The 15,353-nt window shown below is 57.8% G+C and overlaps 1 protein-coding gene across 1 annotated transcript; it reads left to right on the forward strand.

The window, feature by feature from the left end:
- The first annotated feature begins 3,211 nt into the window (after nt 1–3,211).
- IRF5 (interferon regulatory factor 5) lies at nt 3,212–14,865 on the forward strand. The gene is made up of 9 exons (XM_053927076.1): nt 3,212–3,361; nt 8,350–8,555; nt 11,276–11,465; nt 11,879–11,946; nt 12,436–12,469; nt 12,648–12,917; nt 13,158–13,550; nt 13,640–13,758; nt 14,051–14,865. The coding sequence occupies exons 1-9, from the start codon at nt 3,256–3,258 to the stop codon at nt 14,279–14,281; spliced, it is 1,617 nt and encodes a 538-aa protein (XP_053783051.1). The 5' UTR covers nt 3,212–3,255; the 3' UTR covers nt 14,282–14,865.
- Nucleotides 14,866–15,353: the final 488 nt, after the last annotated feature.

Here is a 15,353-nt window from a genome sequence, read left to right on the forward strand (position 1 = left end):
AGTTGTGAGTCCAAGGCCAGAGCAGAAGCTACGGAAAAGGGGTAGGAGCCTGGTTGCACAGAATCAGGGAGAGAGGGACAGTGCTGACCAGGAAGGAGAGGAAAGTAGTGTTTGTTCTTAACAAAGCCAAAGGAGCAGAGGGCCAGGGCCTGGGATGGGCGAGGAACTCCGCCCAGCTTTCTGGGCCTCTGGCCCGGGAGAGAGAGAGAGGGAGCTGCACATTGGGAGAGGTGGGGACAGGAGATCTAGAGACCTTGTGGCAGTCCTGGCCGAGTGGGGGACTTCCAGGTTGTGCCCTGAAAGGCTCTGAGGAGGCGGCAGTTAGTGAGCAGGGGGAGGAAGCCCCAGCTGTGGTGTGCTGGGCGCCGATAATAATAAAGCTACACTTGTGTGTGTCGGAAAGAGTGTGCACCTTGCAGAAGCCAGGATGGCTGAGACAAACCCACCTCAGACCCTGTCATGCCCCTGCTCAGCCCAAACAACAGCCCAGCCCACCCCACGAGGCACCCACCCATTTTGTTACTTAAGCACTCACTGCCTACCTCGCTCCACAGAATGGAAGCCCCAGGAGGAGGGGGGTTGAGACAAAATAGGCCTTTTGTTTGCCACTTTACTCTGGCGAGTGGAGGTGAGACACACTGAGCATGTGTCGAATTTAGGCCTTGCAGCCAATTGGTGACAGCGATGCTGTCGTTCTCACTTTCCAGGTGGGAAATGGGGGTTCCAAGAGAGTCCGTGGTTTGTTCAAGATCACACAATGCCACAGCGGTGGCGCCAGGGTGTGACTCAGCCCAGCTGGACTCCAGAGCCCGGTGTCCAGCCAACAAGTTCCCGGGCAAGGGGGGTATCTGAGGAACAGGAATCCAGAGAGCCAGGCCTGAGAGGGTGGGTCCCCTGGAGGGAGGTTGTGGGCAAAGGCAGCGTCATCTGCCCAGGCCCGCACTGAAGGGCCAGAGTTGGGTGGGCAGGGGTCTTGTCCAGCTGCCCTGTGGACCTCTGTGTTCTCTTCCTAACACTCACACTGGGCTTCTTTCAGTTCCCTTTGGGTGGCACAGCTTCCCCCATCACACGCACACGCACGCACACACACACACACACACACACAAGCTTCCAACGGAACCAGGCCTCTCACCACACCCTCCATCTGATGCCCCAGCCAGGGGAAGTTGAGGCAGGGGCCACTTCACCACTGGGAGTGAGGAACCTGGACACATCTCTGCGGAGGCTCCTGGGGCGGTGGAGGCCACATCTCCCCCTTCCCCCTGTGCCCCTGGGGGGAACTGGGAGCGATCTCAGGGGGGTCAGTGTAGCCTCACTTCCCCTTTGCTGTGCTTCACCATAAGATGGCATCCGGAGGCAAGGAGAGCACTGGGTGGGGAAGAGCCTGAGTGGTCTGCACTGCCCCTCCCTCCCTACGCCATGTGTCATGTTCCCCTGGTCCTGGCACCGAAGCCCCAAGCCGAGCAAAGCCCCTGAACAGTCCTCATCCCTGAAGCCTCACCAGAGCTGTGAGCTCGGTCACATCAACCCCCCTTTACAGACAGACAATGAGACTCACAGGACCTGCTGAAGGTCACTCAGCTTGAACACAACAGAGCTGGATAGAAGCTCAAGTGCGATGCCCCCCCCCCTCCACACATAGGCCCCACCTGGTTCTTGATGAAGTGCAGAGTCTCTAGGGGCGTGGCTCTCCCCTGAACAAGGGGGAGGGTGTGGGGGGCAGAGTGCAGAATCCTAGTCTCCGTCCCTGAGACTGTGGGGGGCATTGACAATAAAAGAAGGCTCTTCCCAACTATGGCTGCAGTTCTATTTTCTAGTCCAACAAACAATATTTTCTATGAAGCATTAGTGGCCTCCAGTGAAAATGGTTCTCATTTTGTGGGTGACCACTTTCAATGAACTAGCAGTTCCATTTTTAAAGAAAAAAAAATACATAACAAATCTCCCTACCCACTTTTTCTCCATCCACATGTTAAATTTTAAAATACATGAAAGAGTATAATACTCAGCAGATACAAATAGTAAAATAAATTATATTTCATTTTATATTAGGGCTCCAAGGAGTGGGGGTTACAGAGGGAGAGACAGAAGAGAAGAAGAAACACCCCATAACGAGCGATGGCGCAGCTCATGAGTAAAGACCAATAACAGCCCAGGTTTTCCTCGAGGGAAGGAGAGGGCAGGGGAGGGTCGAATTCTGATTCAACTGACTAATATCCTATTTGTTAAAAACACAGGTGCTAAACTTTCAAAGGCAAATAGTACTTTCTGGAACTTACATATTTTATTTGCTATCTAAAATTTAGTGCCTTTACTTGAAAATGTTCTTCTTTTAAAAATATTTTTATCGAAGATTACTGTAGAAAACCATGAGAACGGGAGTGGTTCCTGAGCGAGCTGATTTCAGGGGAAATCAGACGTTCAAACCGTAAATGAAACCAGCCGGGACCAGCTTTGGGGCCCGGGAACCGGCCCAGGAGGGGACGCTTTCCAGAGGAGGTGATGCCGACACATTTAAAGCAAAGGATGTCGCATGAGAAGGAACAGGCCATGTGAAGGTCGAGGTCAGTGAGTCAAGCCCATTTGTGGAACCGAAAAGTATTCAGAATGGCAGATGGATGGTCAAAGTAGAGGTGAGTGAAGAGGGGGTCAGGCGACTATGACTCTGACCCCGAGAGGCCCCGAGGGGACCAGGAAGGGGGAGCTGGGGCAGGCAGGTGTGGGGCTGAGATTAGGAAGGGGCAGAATGGCCTGAGGATCGCTGTCGGACGGCACGTGCAGGAGTGCGGGTGTCCCAGTGCCACCTGCTGGGGGCGGGGGCGACCCTCGAAAAAGGTGCACGCGGGTGGCGCGAGGGCCAGGGACTCTCTCTCTGTCGCCCCACCGCACCCTCCTCCGTGGCTCGGTTGATGGCCTGTGTCTGCAGGGATCTTGAGCCCCCGGAGGAAGCGACCTGGGGCAGCTTCCAGGCGCACTGAGCGCTGCACCGGGGTGGGCAGGGGCCCGCGCTCGTGCAAGGACTGTTCGGCGGTGCCACATTGCCGAAGGAGCCCCGTCGTTGGTCCAGGCCCCCGCGCTGCCTGGCGTCTCCCTGGAGGCTCTGGACTGGAGGAGGAGCCGGCCTGGCCTGAAGCTCAGTCCCGGGCTGAGGTCGCCGGGTCAGTGCGGGGGGCCCCGGGGTGGCTCGGTGGGGCAGGGCGGGGCGCTGCGGGCGCTCGGAGGCTCCGCGCCCGGGCCCGAGGGCGGGGGCGGGCGATGCGGAAGTGCCCGGCCGGCGGGAGGGCCGGCGGGCGGCGCAGCTCCGGGAGAGCGCACTCGGCCCCGCCGCCCGGCCCGTGCTCTCGGGCGCAGCCACTGACAGGTAGGTCGGGGCCGCCCGGCGCTCCTCTCCGCGCCCGCAGGGCACCTGCCGGGGCGGGACGGGGACTGGAGCGGGTCGCGGGTCGCGGGGGAGGGGTTCGCGTCCGGCTCTCGTGGCGCCCGAGCTCAGGTGGGAGCCTAGTGCAGGGCGCGCCCCGCGGGGCTGGCGGCCTCCACGGTCTCTCCCACGTCCCGGCCAGCATAGGGTGCCCCGCAGTCTTCGCCCTGCAGGCGTCCGGGGAGCCCCGCGGCCCGGCGGCGGAGTCGACGCCGCTGCCAGAGGCGCCAGCTCTGCTGCCTCTCTCCCTCCGTCTCGCTTCGCAGAGGATGGATGGGGAGCCCCCAGGAGTCCCGCACGAGTCTGGCCTTGACCTTGGAGGGGCGAGGCCCGATTCCCCCTTTGTGTGCGCCCCCCCGGGGACCCCTCACCCTTTCGGGTTAGAGGGTGAGGTTTAAAGGGTTCACCCTCCCAGGATCGCGAGGCTAATGGCCGGAACTAGAGCAGAGAGCGTGGGGAGATGGTGTCAGGCAGCAGCGCTGTCTTTTGACTCCTGGCGGAGAAAAGGCGGCGCTGACCCTCCTAACAGAGAAAACCACGGGGCGCAGCACTTCTTGGACTAGTTGCTTTACTTCCTTCCCTCGAACTCAAACACGAAACAGTTAAGGCTTCCAAAGCGGAGGAAAGAGACTGGCGCGGCAGTGAACCCGTTTAGGAGGCGGCATATACCTGCGCCGGCTCCCCGCGCCGCGGTTTCCGGGACCCCGGGGCCCGGGCGGGGGCGGAGGGACTTTCCTGGCCTCGCTGGCACCCTGGACTCGCCGGGCGAGAAAGAGGACGGGATAGCCCCCGCCGGCGAGCGGTCTGAGAGACAGACCCCGAGCCAGCTCCCCGGGGGCGGCCCCGCGAGCAGCCCTCCTGGGGCGGAACCTGCGAGGGCGGTGCCGAGCGCGGGGTCTGGCCTGGACTCCGGCGCGCTCAGAGCGGGGATAAATGACCGGGAGCAGCAGGGAAGGACGCGTGCGGGGCCGATGGAGGAAGCTGGAGGTCCTTCGGAGGGGGCAGTCGGGCCAGAAGCTGAGCGCCCGACTTCCCCTGAACTACTGGCCCGGGGCGCTGAGGCTCCCAGCAAGTCTAAGGAGGCACTGGGAAAACACCCTTCCTTATATAAAGTCCCAACTTTGGGGTTTCCCCCTGCACTTCGGCCTTTCCCCACCTCCTTCCCCTGGGAGGAGGCCGAGAGAGGCTTCTTCCTGCTGCATTTGCTGCCCCCAGTTGCCGCTTGTCTCGCAGTGTGGTCGACTCACTTGTAAGGGGGCAGGACTTAGGGTCTGCCTGGTGTAGGGACCGCCTCCCCACCCCCCTTCTCCCCCTCACTTCTCCCTGAGCTTGGTGCAGGGTTTGCAGAGACAAGGTGGAGGTGGCGAGGGGCTTGCTGCTCAGCCTGCTATGGAGGGACCAAGGTGCTTCCTCCCTTGCGGGTCCCTGGTGCTCACAGTGTTCCAGGCGCCTCTGGTCGCTGCCTGCTGGGCCATCAGGGCCCTGGTGTGTGTTGCGGGGCCTCCCTCACCCCGGAGGACTCCTGGCTGCCTGGCTAGATGCTTCACTTATGGGGCTCCTTCAGGTCCCAAGCAGCCTACACCTCTAGTGGCGTTTCCTCGGAGCTGTTGCAGGCGCTGCTGTCTTTCCCCACTGGGCACGGCTCGGATCCCCACGGGGAGGCCTGGGTGAGGCCGCAGAAATTTCCCTCCTGAGAAGGCAGGCGCTGCCCTCCGAGGGAAAATCAGGGCTTCCTCCCAGCGGCCAGGAGGGCTTTCTCAGGGCTGCCCCACAGCTCCTGGGCTCCCGGGGAAATCTGAGCAACTGCTTCCATCTGGAGGGAGAGTACGGATGGAACACAAAGACACTGAAATCCAGGACTCCTGGCATTAGGATGGTGTGAATGAGATCTAAGCCTGCCTGCCCGCAGGAGGAAGCCTCCCTGGGAAGCTGACCCTGAGCCTGGTCCTGGTGCACCTGGCTGCAGGCAAGATTCCCTGAGGCTGGAGACCCTTCTGCCCTGAGCTGGGCAGGCCCATCCTCCCTGTGCTGGGCAGGCCCTTCCTCGGTTCTGCTAAACTTATTGTGGGAGCCCCTCTCAATAGCCCCTGCTGAGGCTGCCGGAAGGGGCTGTCCCTTTCTGACATGAGAAACTTCCAAACTTTTGTATTGAACAGCAGTGCTGGGCAGTGCTGGGCAAGGCCGGGCAGAGAGTCACCCCGACTTCTGCCTTGCCCTTTCTGCTCTCCCAGCTGCACCACCCATTGCACAGCGGCAGGCCAGCTTTCCTCTGTCCACCTTCACTTAGCTGCAACTGCCTGTCACTGGTGGCTCTCACCCCGTATTCCAGGACCAAGGCCTCTGGGGGAGGCAGCCCAAGGCTGTGAACCACACTAAATGTACCAGGACCGCCAGCGGGCTTAGGGGGTGGGGGATAGGCTATGGGGTGAGAGACTGAGGGTTTGGTCTGGGGGACCCAAATGACAATTTCTCTCCATGTCCACCCCTCCCCCAGCTCCCAGTGAGTCAGGTTTCCGAGTTGTCTGGTCTGGCCACTTTCATTTCCCCTGGTGCTGGGTGGAGGCTGGTACAGAAAGGGGAACTGAGCCACCGGTCTTCTGAGGCCTGGGAGCAGCAGTGGGGGCTCTCCCACCCTCCCTGGCCCAGCCTGAAGCTGGGCGCTGCTCAGAGGAGAGGCCTGCACATGGGGACACCTTAGCAGGAGGTGGCACTTAGCAGCTACAACCCACAAAAGGTACTGGGCAGGGAATTTCAGGGGAAACTGAGGCTCAGGGCTCCAAGGCCAAAGCGCACCTGGAACAACAGAGGGGAGTCAGCCTCCCACTCAGGCAGGGCAGGCCGGGGAGCCCACTGGGGCTTGAGTGCGCCAGGCAGCAGCCCCGCCCGGTTGGGCCTTGTGTCGTCCTGGTGTGGACTGAAACCCTAGTCCCTCTGTGCGCAGCGTTCGCTCGGATATTAAGGATAGCCTTCATCTCCACCCCACGGAGTGCCCCCCTCACCACCCCAGATACCCCGGATCCTCAGCCATTCCTTCTCCGCCGGGCCTGCAGCACAGCTACCGCAGACTTCCGCTTGGGTCTGGTCTCACTCCCGCATCAGAGGAGAATCCTGGAGAGAGCAGGGCTGGTGGGGGCAGGCGGTGGGGGAACAGAATGCTTCCAGCATCTACGGTGCGTCAGTTGGCTGGTGTTCTTAAGTCCTACTTTGGTCCAGTGAATGGCGGGGTTCTGGGCTGGGGGGCAGCATGTGGAAGAAGGGCAAAGTGGGAGACAGTCTTGCCCTTGAGGAGGTAGCCCACCCAGCCGGAAGGTAAACAAGATGGGGGCAGGGGTAGGGGTTGGTGCAAGGCTGAGTAAGATCCCCAAACCACTCATCCCAGCAAGCAGAGTTCAGGGCCACCCATGGTGCCGTGGAGAGTGGAGTGCGAGAGCCCGTGTGCCTGCCCCACGAGGGCAAGTGTTGGCACCTGTCTGCCTGTCACCCTTGTTCTAGGCAGAGTGGCCTCTGGGAATGTCCCTCCAGACCCTATGCCATCCTCATTGACACCACCCCACTCCTTCATTTAGGGAGGGTCTTCTGAGGGGACAGGGGTACCAAGGACGTGGGAGAGAAGCACTGCCTGGGGCCAGCGTGTGCCCTCTTACACACCCACCTGCTCGTTTGTGCTCAGAAACTAGAGCCCCGTCGGAGGCAGCCTGGTTTCTCATCCTGCTTGGTCCTTTGTTCCTTATTTACTGAGTGACAGCCTCCCCTCTGAGTCTCAGAAGTGGCTCAGGCCTTTCTGCCTCTGATTCTGGGCTCGCAGGTTAAGGACAAGGGCAGGAGAGACACCACCCAGGGTGAAGAGGGCAGGAGGGGGCTCAGGACAGTGAAGAGAAGTTTCAGATCCTGAGTCTGGAGAGGGGCTGGCAGGTAGAGGGCAGGCAGGCATGGGTTCCACGGGGTGGCTGTCCTCTGACTAGGGAAGCAGAGACTGGCCCAGGGAGGTAGCCCTGGCTCCCCTAAGGCAGCCACTAGACCGCAACTCTGTAGTTCCCGAAGCTCTGGGCAGCACGGGGCCTGGCAAACATTGGGTGCTTACTAATTGCTGAATGAATGCATGGTCTGGAGGGGAGAAGGCAGTCTAGGAAGTTGGTGGCTTTCCAAGGACAGGATCTAAGTCTGGTGGCAGCTGTCCTGATGATGCAGGAGGTAGACGGAGTAGGCTGATGGGACTTCTCTCAAGATGTCCAGGTCGGGGGGATACCTGATCCCCGAGGGAAACGGAGGAAGAAAGGAAGCTCTGAGGACTGGGTGTGGAAACCCTTCCTCCACTCTCAGGTTGGCTCCATCTCCGTCCAGGTTTCCTAGAAGGCAGTGTAGTGAGGGAGAGGAGAGGGAGGGGAGCACGGTGAGGCAAGTCGGACGCTGAGCAAGGACGTGGAGTCAGCTGGAGGCTGGCCTTAGCCTGACCCTCAGGAGCCCTGGAGCAAAGGAACCAGCCTTTTTGTCCCCTGTGTCAGTCGCTCACTGGCTGTGGGCTGTCTCCTGAGAGGAGGGTGGGCCTAGCCTGGAGTGTGGCAACAAGGAAGGCCAGGTTCCGAGATGGGCAGCCCTGTGCCTCCGTACTGTGCCAGCCTCATGGTAGCTGGGGAGTAATGCCCTGCCTGGTAAAGGGCGTCTGGGTGGAGCGCCCACTACAGGGTAAGCCCTCCCTCCTTTGCCCCAAACCCAGCACAGATGCAAGGACCCTTTGACAAGAAAGCTGATGGCTGCAAAGGGAATTGCTGTGAGCACCCGGATGGACTGAAGAGACTCCTGCCCCCAGGGTGGGGAGGAAGGGGAAGTCCTAAGGGCCATGGCTGGGTCCCCTGAGTGCCCCCATGCCCCTCTGCCAAAGGAGCGGTCAGCAGCAAGTGTGCTCATGCTCCCCCTCTGGCTTTCTCCTGCAGACCCCTTTGCCATGAACCAGCCTGCCCCTGGGGCCCTGCCTCCTCCCCGCCGTGTGCGGCTGAAGCCCTGGCTGGTGGCCCAGGTGAACAGCTGCCAGTACCCAGGGCTTCACTGGGTCAATGGCGAAAGGAAACTGTTCTACATCCCTTGGCGCCATGCCACAAGGCACGGCCCCAGCCAGGAGGGGGATAACACCATCTTCAAGGTAAGCCCCGGACGGGGGACAGTGTGGGCTTCTGAGGCACCACCCCCCAGAAGAGGGCCCCCCACTATACCTCAAGCTGGTTGCTCACCCAGCTGCCTTGCTGCAGGTGACCCCGGGCCTGGACCACGGGGACACAGGTGTAACCATAGGGGATGTCTTTTCCAACCTGATTCCCACAGCAAGGTGGGGACTGGCAGCCCTCCAGGAGACCATCCTGTATCTCCTCCTCCTCCCCTTGTCCTTATCCTTGTCTCATTCTCATTACACGTGAGCACACACGTCAGTGTGCATGTTGGTGTATGCACACGCTAAGACAGCAGACAACAGTGCAATGGTAACATCAGGAGGTAACAGTATTTTTTGCGTATATTTTCAGGTTCTGCACAAGTGCATATATGAAATGCAAACGTTGAATCAAACTATATATTGTTTTGTAGCCTGCATTTTTCACCCAAAAATCAGGACTGGTTTTTCTCTCCCACATGTGCCTCGTCACTCTGACTGCTGAAGGTTCCATTGGAGGGGTTTTTAGCACAGTGAAGTCCCCTAGTCCCAGTGTTTGGACACTTCAGGTCGCTTTAGTGTTTCGGGGTTGAGTACCACACTGCCAGGTGCATCCTCTATGCTCGTACCCGTGGCGCATCTTCCGTGATGTTCTTCGGGGTTAGCTTCTAGAGTTAAACGTTGCTGAGTCACAGAGAATGCTTATTTTTATTTTTCTTTATTTATTTTAAAGATTTTACTTACTTGTTTTAGAGAGAGGGGAAGGGAAGGAGAAAGAGAGGAAGAGAAACATCAATGTGTGGTTGCCATTCACATGGCCCCCACTGGGGACCTGGCCCGCAACCCAGGCATGTGCCCTGACTGGGAATCGAACTGGCGACCCTTTGGTTTGCAGTCTGCGCTCAATCCACTGAGCTACACCAGCCAGGGCTGAGAATGCTTATTCTTAAAGCTTTGGATATGTATTTCTTAGTCTTTGCACTTGATATTTACCTTTTCAAGGTTCTTTTTAAACCCGTTTCATATTTTTGAATAGTATAAAAAAGTGTAAAATGGTTTACAGCAAAAAGTCTCCCTCCCAGGCCTGTCCGCAGCCACCCACCCCCTCCCTAAAGGCAATTAGTAGTACCAGTTTCTTGTTTGTCCTTCCTGAAAAATTTTTGTGTATATATGAGATCTGTCCAGAAGGTATCCAGCCATGTAATATGAAAAATAGAGACATTTATGGAAGAAAATACAAGATACAAGAAACGTTGTACATAGGACAATGATGCCTTAGTCCCCTTCAAAGTAGGCACCTGGGGACCTCACACAGTTCTCCCAGTCACCAATCAGCTGCCCCATAGTATTTCCCTGAATTTCATCAATGGTCTGAAATTTCTTCCCTTACAAATGTGATTTTAGTTTTGGGAAAAGACAGAAGTTGCAGGGTGCCAAATATGGGCCATAGGGGCTGAGTCACCTGGGTGATTGGATGTTTCACCAAAAAACTGCGTGAGATGTGCGATGCATGAGCAGGAGCGTTGTTGTGATAAAGCTGCCAATCACCAGTTGCCCATAGCTGTGGCCTTCTGAATCATCCGAACAGTTTCCATGGAGGAATGTTCAGGCTTAGCAAAATTTGATGCAGATTTGTTGCTCTACTCACTCAGTCATCATTTTAAATGTGGCAGTCACATAGCACACATGCTCACTGAACAGTATCTACCGCCCCCACGGACCAGTACAGTGAAGTCATCATTGTTCACACATGCGCATTCCAGTCCACTCTCCTTGGCTGCCAGGTTACATTGATCTCGTGCAAACTGCCTTTTATATTAAGAGTGGCTGGACTTTTTCTGGACAGTCCTCATCCAAGCAAATACGTATTTATCTTTCCCCGACTTTTCACAAGATGACAGACGTATGCGTGCCCCAAACATGCATACTCTCCTGCACCTCCTGTTCCGGGCGATCCCCACATGTCAGTATAGCAAAACCTGCCTCCTTTCCCCCCTTGCTGCCCAGTATTCCATAGTTAGGGTTGGCCAAAACGTAACCGGACCCCACTGATGGGCATTTAGATTATTTTGGGTCTTTCAGTTTTAACAAACTATGCTGCAGTAAATAATTTTGTATGGGCAGAATTTTTGTGTGGATGCTGCTGTATCTGTAGGATAAATTCCTTGAAGTTGAATGACTGGGTTAAAAGGTAGGAACGTTTATAATCAGCCAAAGTGCTCTCCAAAATAATGATACCAATAATTCACGTGCACAGAGCCCATCCGAAGCGCAGGCACAGTTAGTGCGGAGAGCTTCATGGGCCCTCAAGTCTTCACGGCCACCGTAAGAGGTGGGTACTGTGCCGGGGAGACAAAGCAAAGAAAGACGGAGTGACGTGCCACTGGCTCACCACCGGTGGGTGGCAGTTTCTGGTCCAAACCCAGTCCCACTCCAGACCCCATGCTCTCACCACATCACTGTCCTCCTTAGAGATTGTATCTGTGGACCCTCCCGAGGCAGTGAGTCAATGCTTTTCAAAACACCTCGATTTCCTTCAGCTTGTTGGAGCCCTGAGGGCTGGGGAGGCCTGGCGTCCTATCTCCCACCTTGCAGAGGGGCACTCAGCGTGTCACTGAAGGTCTCCCCGCACAGCCACAGCTCCCATTGGCCGGGAGGGGCCAGGCTTTGGTGAGGGCTGAGGTTCTCTGATTGCCTATCTTCTCTTCCCGCCCCAGGCCTGGGCCAAGGAGACAGGGAAGTACACGGAGGGGGTGGACGAGGCCGATCCAGCCAAGTGGAAGGCCAACCTGCGCTGTGCCCTGAACAAGAGCCGTGACTTCCGCCTCATCTATGACGGGCCCCGGGACATGCCGCCTCAGCCCTACAAGATCTACGAGGTCTGCTCCAACGGCCCCACTCCTGCAGGTATCGCGCTGACCCTGTGCAGGCCACCTAAGGGGCTGTACAGGAAGGCCCAGGGCCCTTCTCGGTGCAGTGATCGGGCGCACGCTGCTGGGGTGTAACACCTGGGGCTTCCAGGGGTTGCCTGGGATGGGCCTTTGTGGGGCCAGGGTTGGCTTTGGCATGGACCAGAGCCCCAGTGTGTCTTTCTCAGACAGCCCTTGTTCTGGCTCTTGGTGGCCCAGGGAGCTGAGTGTCATGGGGTCAGGGAGGTCCCTGTTGATTCCTGATGGCTGTGCGCCCTTCACCTCACTGTTTGGGCAGCTCTGGGCAGGGGAGGAGCCACAGCAAGAGCTGCTTTGTGGGACCCCGGGGCCTCCCTCCTCCTCTCCCACTGACTCCCTTCCTGTTTCTCTTTTCTGTTTCTCCACCTGCAGAGTCACAACCCGCTGAGGATTACATTTGTGGGGCAGTAGAGGAGGAGGAGGAGGAGGAGGAGGAGGAGGTGAGCAGGGGCCAGTCTCCCAGGGTCCGCTCGCCCTGCTGCGGTGGGCCTGGTGGGGGCGCTCTGCTGTCCTCCTGCTCTACCACCCACAGCCCCACTCCTCTGGAGCCTGCTGCTCTTCCTGCAGCTCCACTCTGAGGTTCTTCTCTGGGATTCTGAGCATAGAAACAAGGTCACCACTTGAACCCTCTGGGGCTTCGTGGGTACAAAACGTGCTCCCACGTTGCCTGACTGATTCTCACAGCAGTTGCTTGGTAGGTGCTATACCTGTTCAGAAGGCAGATGTGGAAACTGAGGTGCCGAGGGCTCACTGACCTGCCCGGGGCAGCAGAGCTGGGGCTGGAGGCAGGGTCTGGCCTCAGCTAAGCCGAAGCCCAGGCAGTTGCCTTGTGGTTCTCGTGTTATTGCTTTAGCATCAGATCAATTTAATAACCTGTCCTCCCTTCTCTCTGGCCTTTCCCTCCTCCCTTCCCTGTGTCTCCATTTCAGCTCCAGAGGATGTTACCAAGCCTGAGTCTCACAGGTGGGGCCAGGAGATGGTGTGGTTGGGGGCCTAATATAAAGAGAAGCTGCAGGTACCCTAGGTACCTGGGCAGGGGGTGATGGGGGTCTGGGGGCAGGCTCAGGGCTGGGACTAGGTGGGCCTGGGAGGCAGTTCCTGGAAGTGGCATTAGAGCTCTGTCTACTCCCGCCCTCTGCAGAAGCGGTGCAGCCTGGGCCCCCCATGGCACCCTATTCTTTACCCAAAGAGGAGGTCAAGTGGCCACCCACTCTCCAGCCACCTGTGGGGCTGGGCCCCCCAGCTCCAGACCCCCGCCTCCTGGGCTCTGCCCCTGGGGACCCTGCTGCCTTTGGGGAGCTTCTCCCTGAGGTCCTGCCGAGCCTGCAGCCTGGGCCCCTGGCTGGCAGCCTGCCCCCCGAAGGCGAGCAACTCCTGCCTGACCTGCTGATCAGCCCCCACATGCTGCCCCGTAAGTAAGGAACCTCGGGCAGGAGGGCTGGGCCAGGTCAAGTGGGGTTGGGGGTTGGTTTGCCAGGAGGTTTGAGGGTGCCAACGAACAAAGATGCCCATGCCAGTCCCTCCTTGGGGGGGGGTGGAAGTAAGTGGGAGAGACAAGATGACCCAGCCACTGGGCAGAGAAAGTCGTGGGCTGCAGAATGGGGAGGGGTGGGGCTCTCAGACCTGGTGGTCCCATCCCTCTGCCCCACAGTTACCGACCTGGAGATCAAGTTCCAGTACCGGGGGCGGCCACCCCGTGCCCTCACTATCAGCAACCCTCACGGCTGCCGGCTCTTCTACAGTCAGCTGGAGGCCACCCAGGAGCAGGTGGAGCTCTTCGGCCCCGTGAGCCTGGAGCAAGTGCGTTTCCCCAGCCCCGAGGACATCCCCAGCGACAAGCAGCGCTTCTACACAAACCAGCTGCTGGATGTCCTGGACCGCGGGCTCATCCTCCAGCTACAAGGCCAGGATCTGTATGCCATCCGCCTGTGTCAGTGCAAGGTGTTCTGGAGCGGGCCCTGTGCCTTGGCTAATGGCTCACACCCCAACCCCATCCAGCGGGAAGTCAAGACCAAGCTCTTCAGCCTGGAGCATTTTCTCAACGGTGAGGGCCCCACATCGTGTTCCTCCTGGCCTCCTCTTGTCCAGGCTCGCAGTTCTAGCCTCCGACTAACGGTCTTGTTCTCTCTGCAGAGCTCATCCTGTTCCAGAAGGGTCAGACCAACACCCCACCACCATTCGAAATCTTCTTCTGTTTTGGGGAGGAGTGGCCTGACCGCAAACCCCGAGAGAAGAAGCTCATCACTGTACAGGTATGTCCCAACCCCCTCAACTCTGCTTTCACTTAAACATTGGGGAATCCTGAGGCAAGCCCTTGCCGCACAGTGGAGGTGCAGGGCTCTCCGGGCAGTTTGAACTTGGCAGCCAGTGGTAATCAAGGCCCAGGGCTCCCCACACATAAGTAGCCTTCTTATGTAGCAGAAATTGGTGCCCCTGCCCCTGACGGATGCAGTCCACCACCTGCCCCCTGGTGGATGTCCTCGGGCACAGCTGGACTTGACAGCCCCATCAAGGCTCTCGCTGTTCGGTCTCTTTGCTCCCCAGGTGGTGCCTGTAGCTGCTCGATTGTTGCTGGAAATGTTCTCGGGGGAGCTTTCCTGGTCGGCTGATAGTATCCGGCTACAGATCTCAAACCCAGACCTCAAAGATCGCATGGTGGAGCAGTTCAAGGAGCTCCATCACATCTGGCAGTCCCAGCAGCAACTGCAGCCTGTGGCCCAGGCCCCTCCTGCTGGCCAGGGGTCCTGGCCAATGCACCCAGTTGGCATGCAGTGAGGCTGCATACAGTGACTGAAGCAGGCTTCCTGGGAGGCTATGTGGACTGTTGTGGAGGTGTGATGGCCGCACTGGGCACCTGCCTGGCGGCAGGGTCCTATCTCTGGGTCTCCTGGAAGGAGATTTGGAGACAGGAGAGGGACCCAAGTTCCAGACTCTCCCTGTAGAAGCTGAGGGAGGCTGGGAGCCAGTTCTTCTGGACATGCCTCTCTGCTAGCTCTGGTGTGCTGGCTGTGAAGGAATGCAGCCATCAACACCAGTGAGCAGGGAGGGACTTCCATGACGCCGGGGCCTAATTGTACAGAGGAAGTGGCCCTAGAGTGCCCCCATTTCCTCTGGCAGAAAGCCTAGAGTTCTGTGTCAGGTCCCCCTGGCGGGGCCCCCACAGGGCATGGGTCTGATTTGGGGGTTCCCTAGTTCGAGCCTCCCTTCCTCATCTTTCTCCTTTCCGAGCCAGATTTGAGCACTTAGGTATTGCACCAGGTACTTAAGGCCGGCAGCTACCTCCTTTCTTGTGAATCCAAGAACCTGGGGTAGAAAGTGGAATTTTATGTATTTTTGGATTAATAAATGTTAAAAACACACTCAGCTGCTTCTTTACTTTTACTTGTTTCCACGCTGTTCTAAAAGACCCTATTTCTGATGCCAGCTGGCCCTCTGGCCCCAGCACCTGCCCTCCACCACTGGGGCGGCTGGCGCAGGGAGGACCTGCCTTCCAGGTTGGTGAGTCAGCGGGCCTTCCTAAGCACACCCCAGGCTGGCTGCTTTCCAGGAGGAAGCTGGCTATAAAGGGGGTGGATTTTTAAATGGGCACAGAATCTAAAATCTTGTCCAAATCAATTTTCCCATAAGAAATGGTGGAAAAGGGCTGGAATTTCAACTACATGTAGGGCCATGACAATGTCACCCTCATGTATAAACCATATGCTATTAAATATAGTAGGACAATGCATGCAAATTGGTAGCTCCCTATTTGAATATGGCTCACAGATGTACTTTTCCAGCCTAAACAATGTTACCTTTTTGTTATGGAAGACATTTATCAAAGAAGGGAGACTGGTATGATATCCTC

The sequence above is a fragment of the Desmodus rotundus genome, chromosome 6 (genome assembly GCF_022682495.2).
Source record: "Desmodus rotundus isolate HL8 chromosome 6, HLdesRot8A.1, whole genome shotgun sequence".
NCBI lineage: Eukaryota > Metazoa > Chordata > Mammalia > Chiroptera > Phyllostomidae > Desmodus > Desmodus rotundus.

Bases quoted from the DNA above. Each gene is read 5' to 3' on its own strand.
- IRF5 (XM_053927076.1), top strand. From the start codon at position 3,256: ATGCGGAAGTGCCCGGCCGGCGGGAGGGCCGGCGGGCGGCGCAGCTCC. The intron at 12,918-13,157 runs GTAAGTAAGGAA...TCTGCCCCACAG, and splicing joins CAGCCCCCACATGCTGCCCC to TTACCGACCTGGAGATCAAG. The intron at 13,551-13,639 runs GTGAGGGCCCCA...TTCTCTCTGCAG, and splicing joins CCTGGAGCATTTTCTCAACG to AGCTCATCCTGTTCCAGAAG.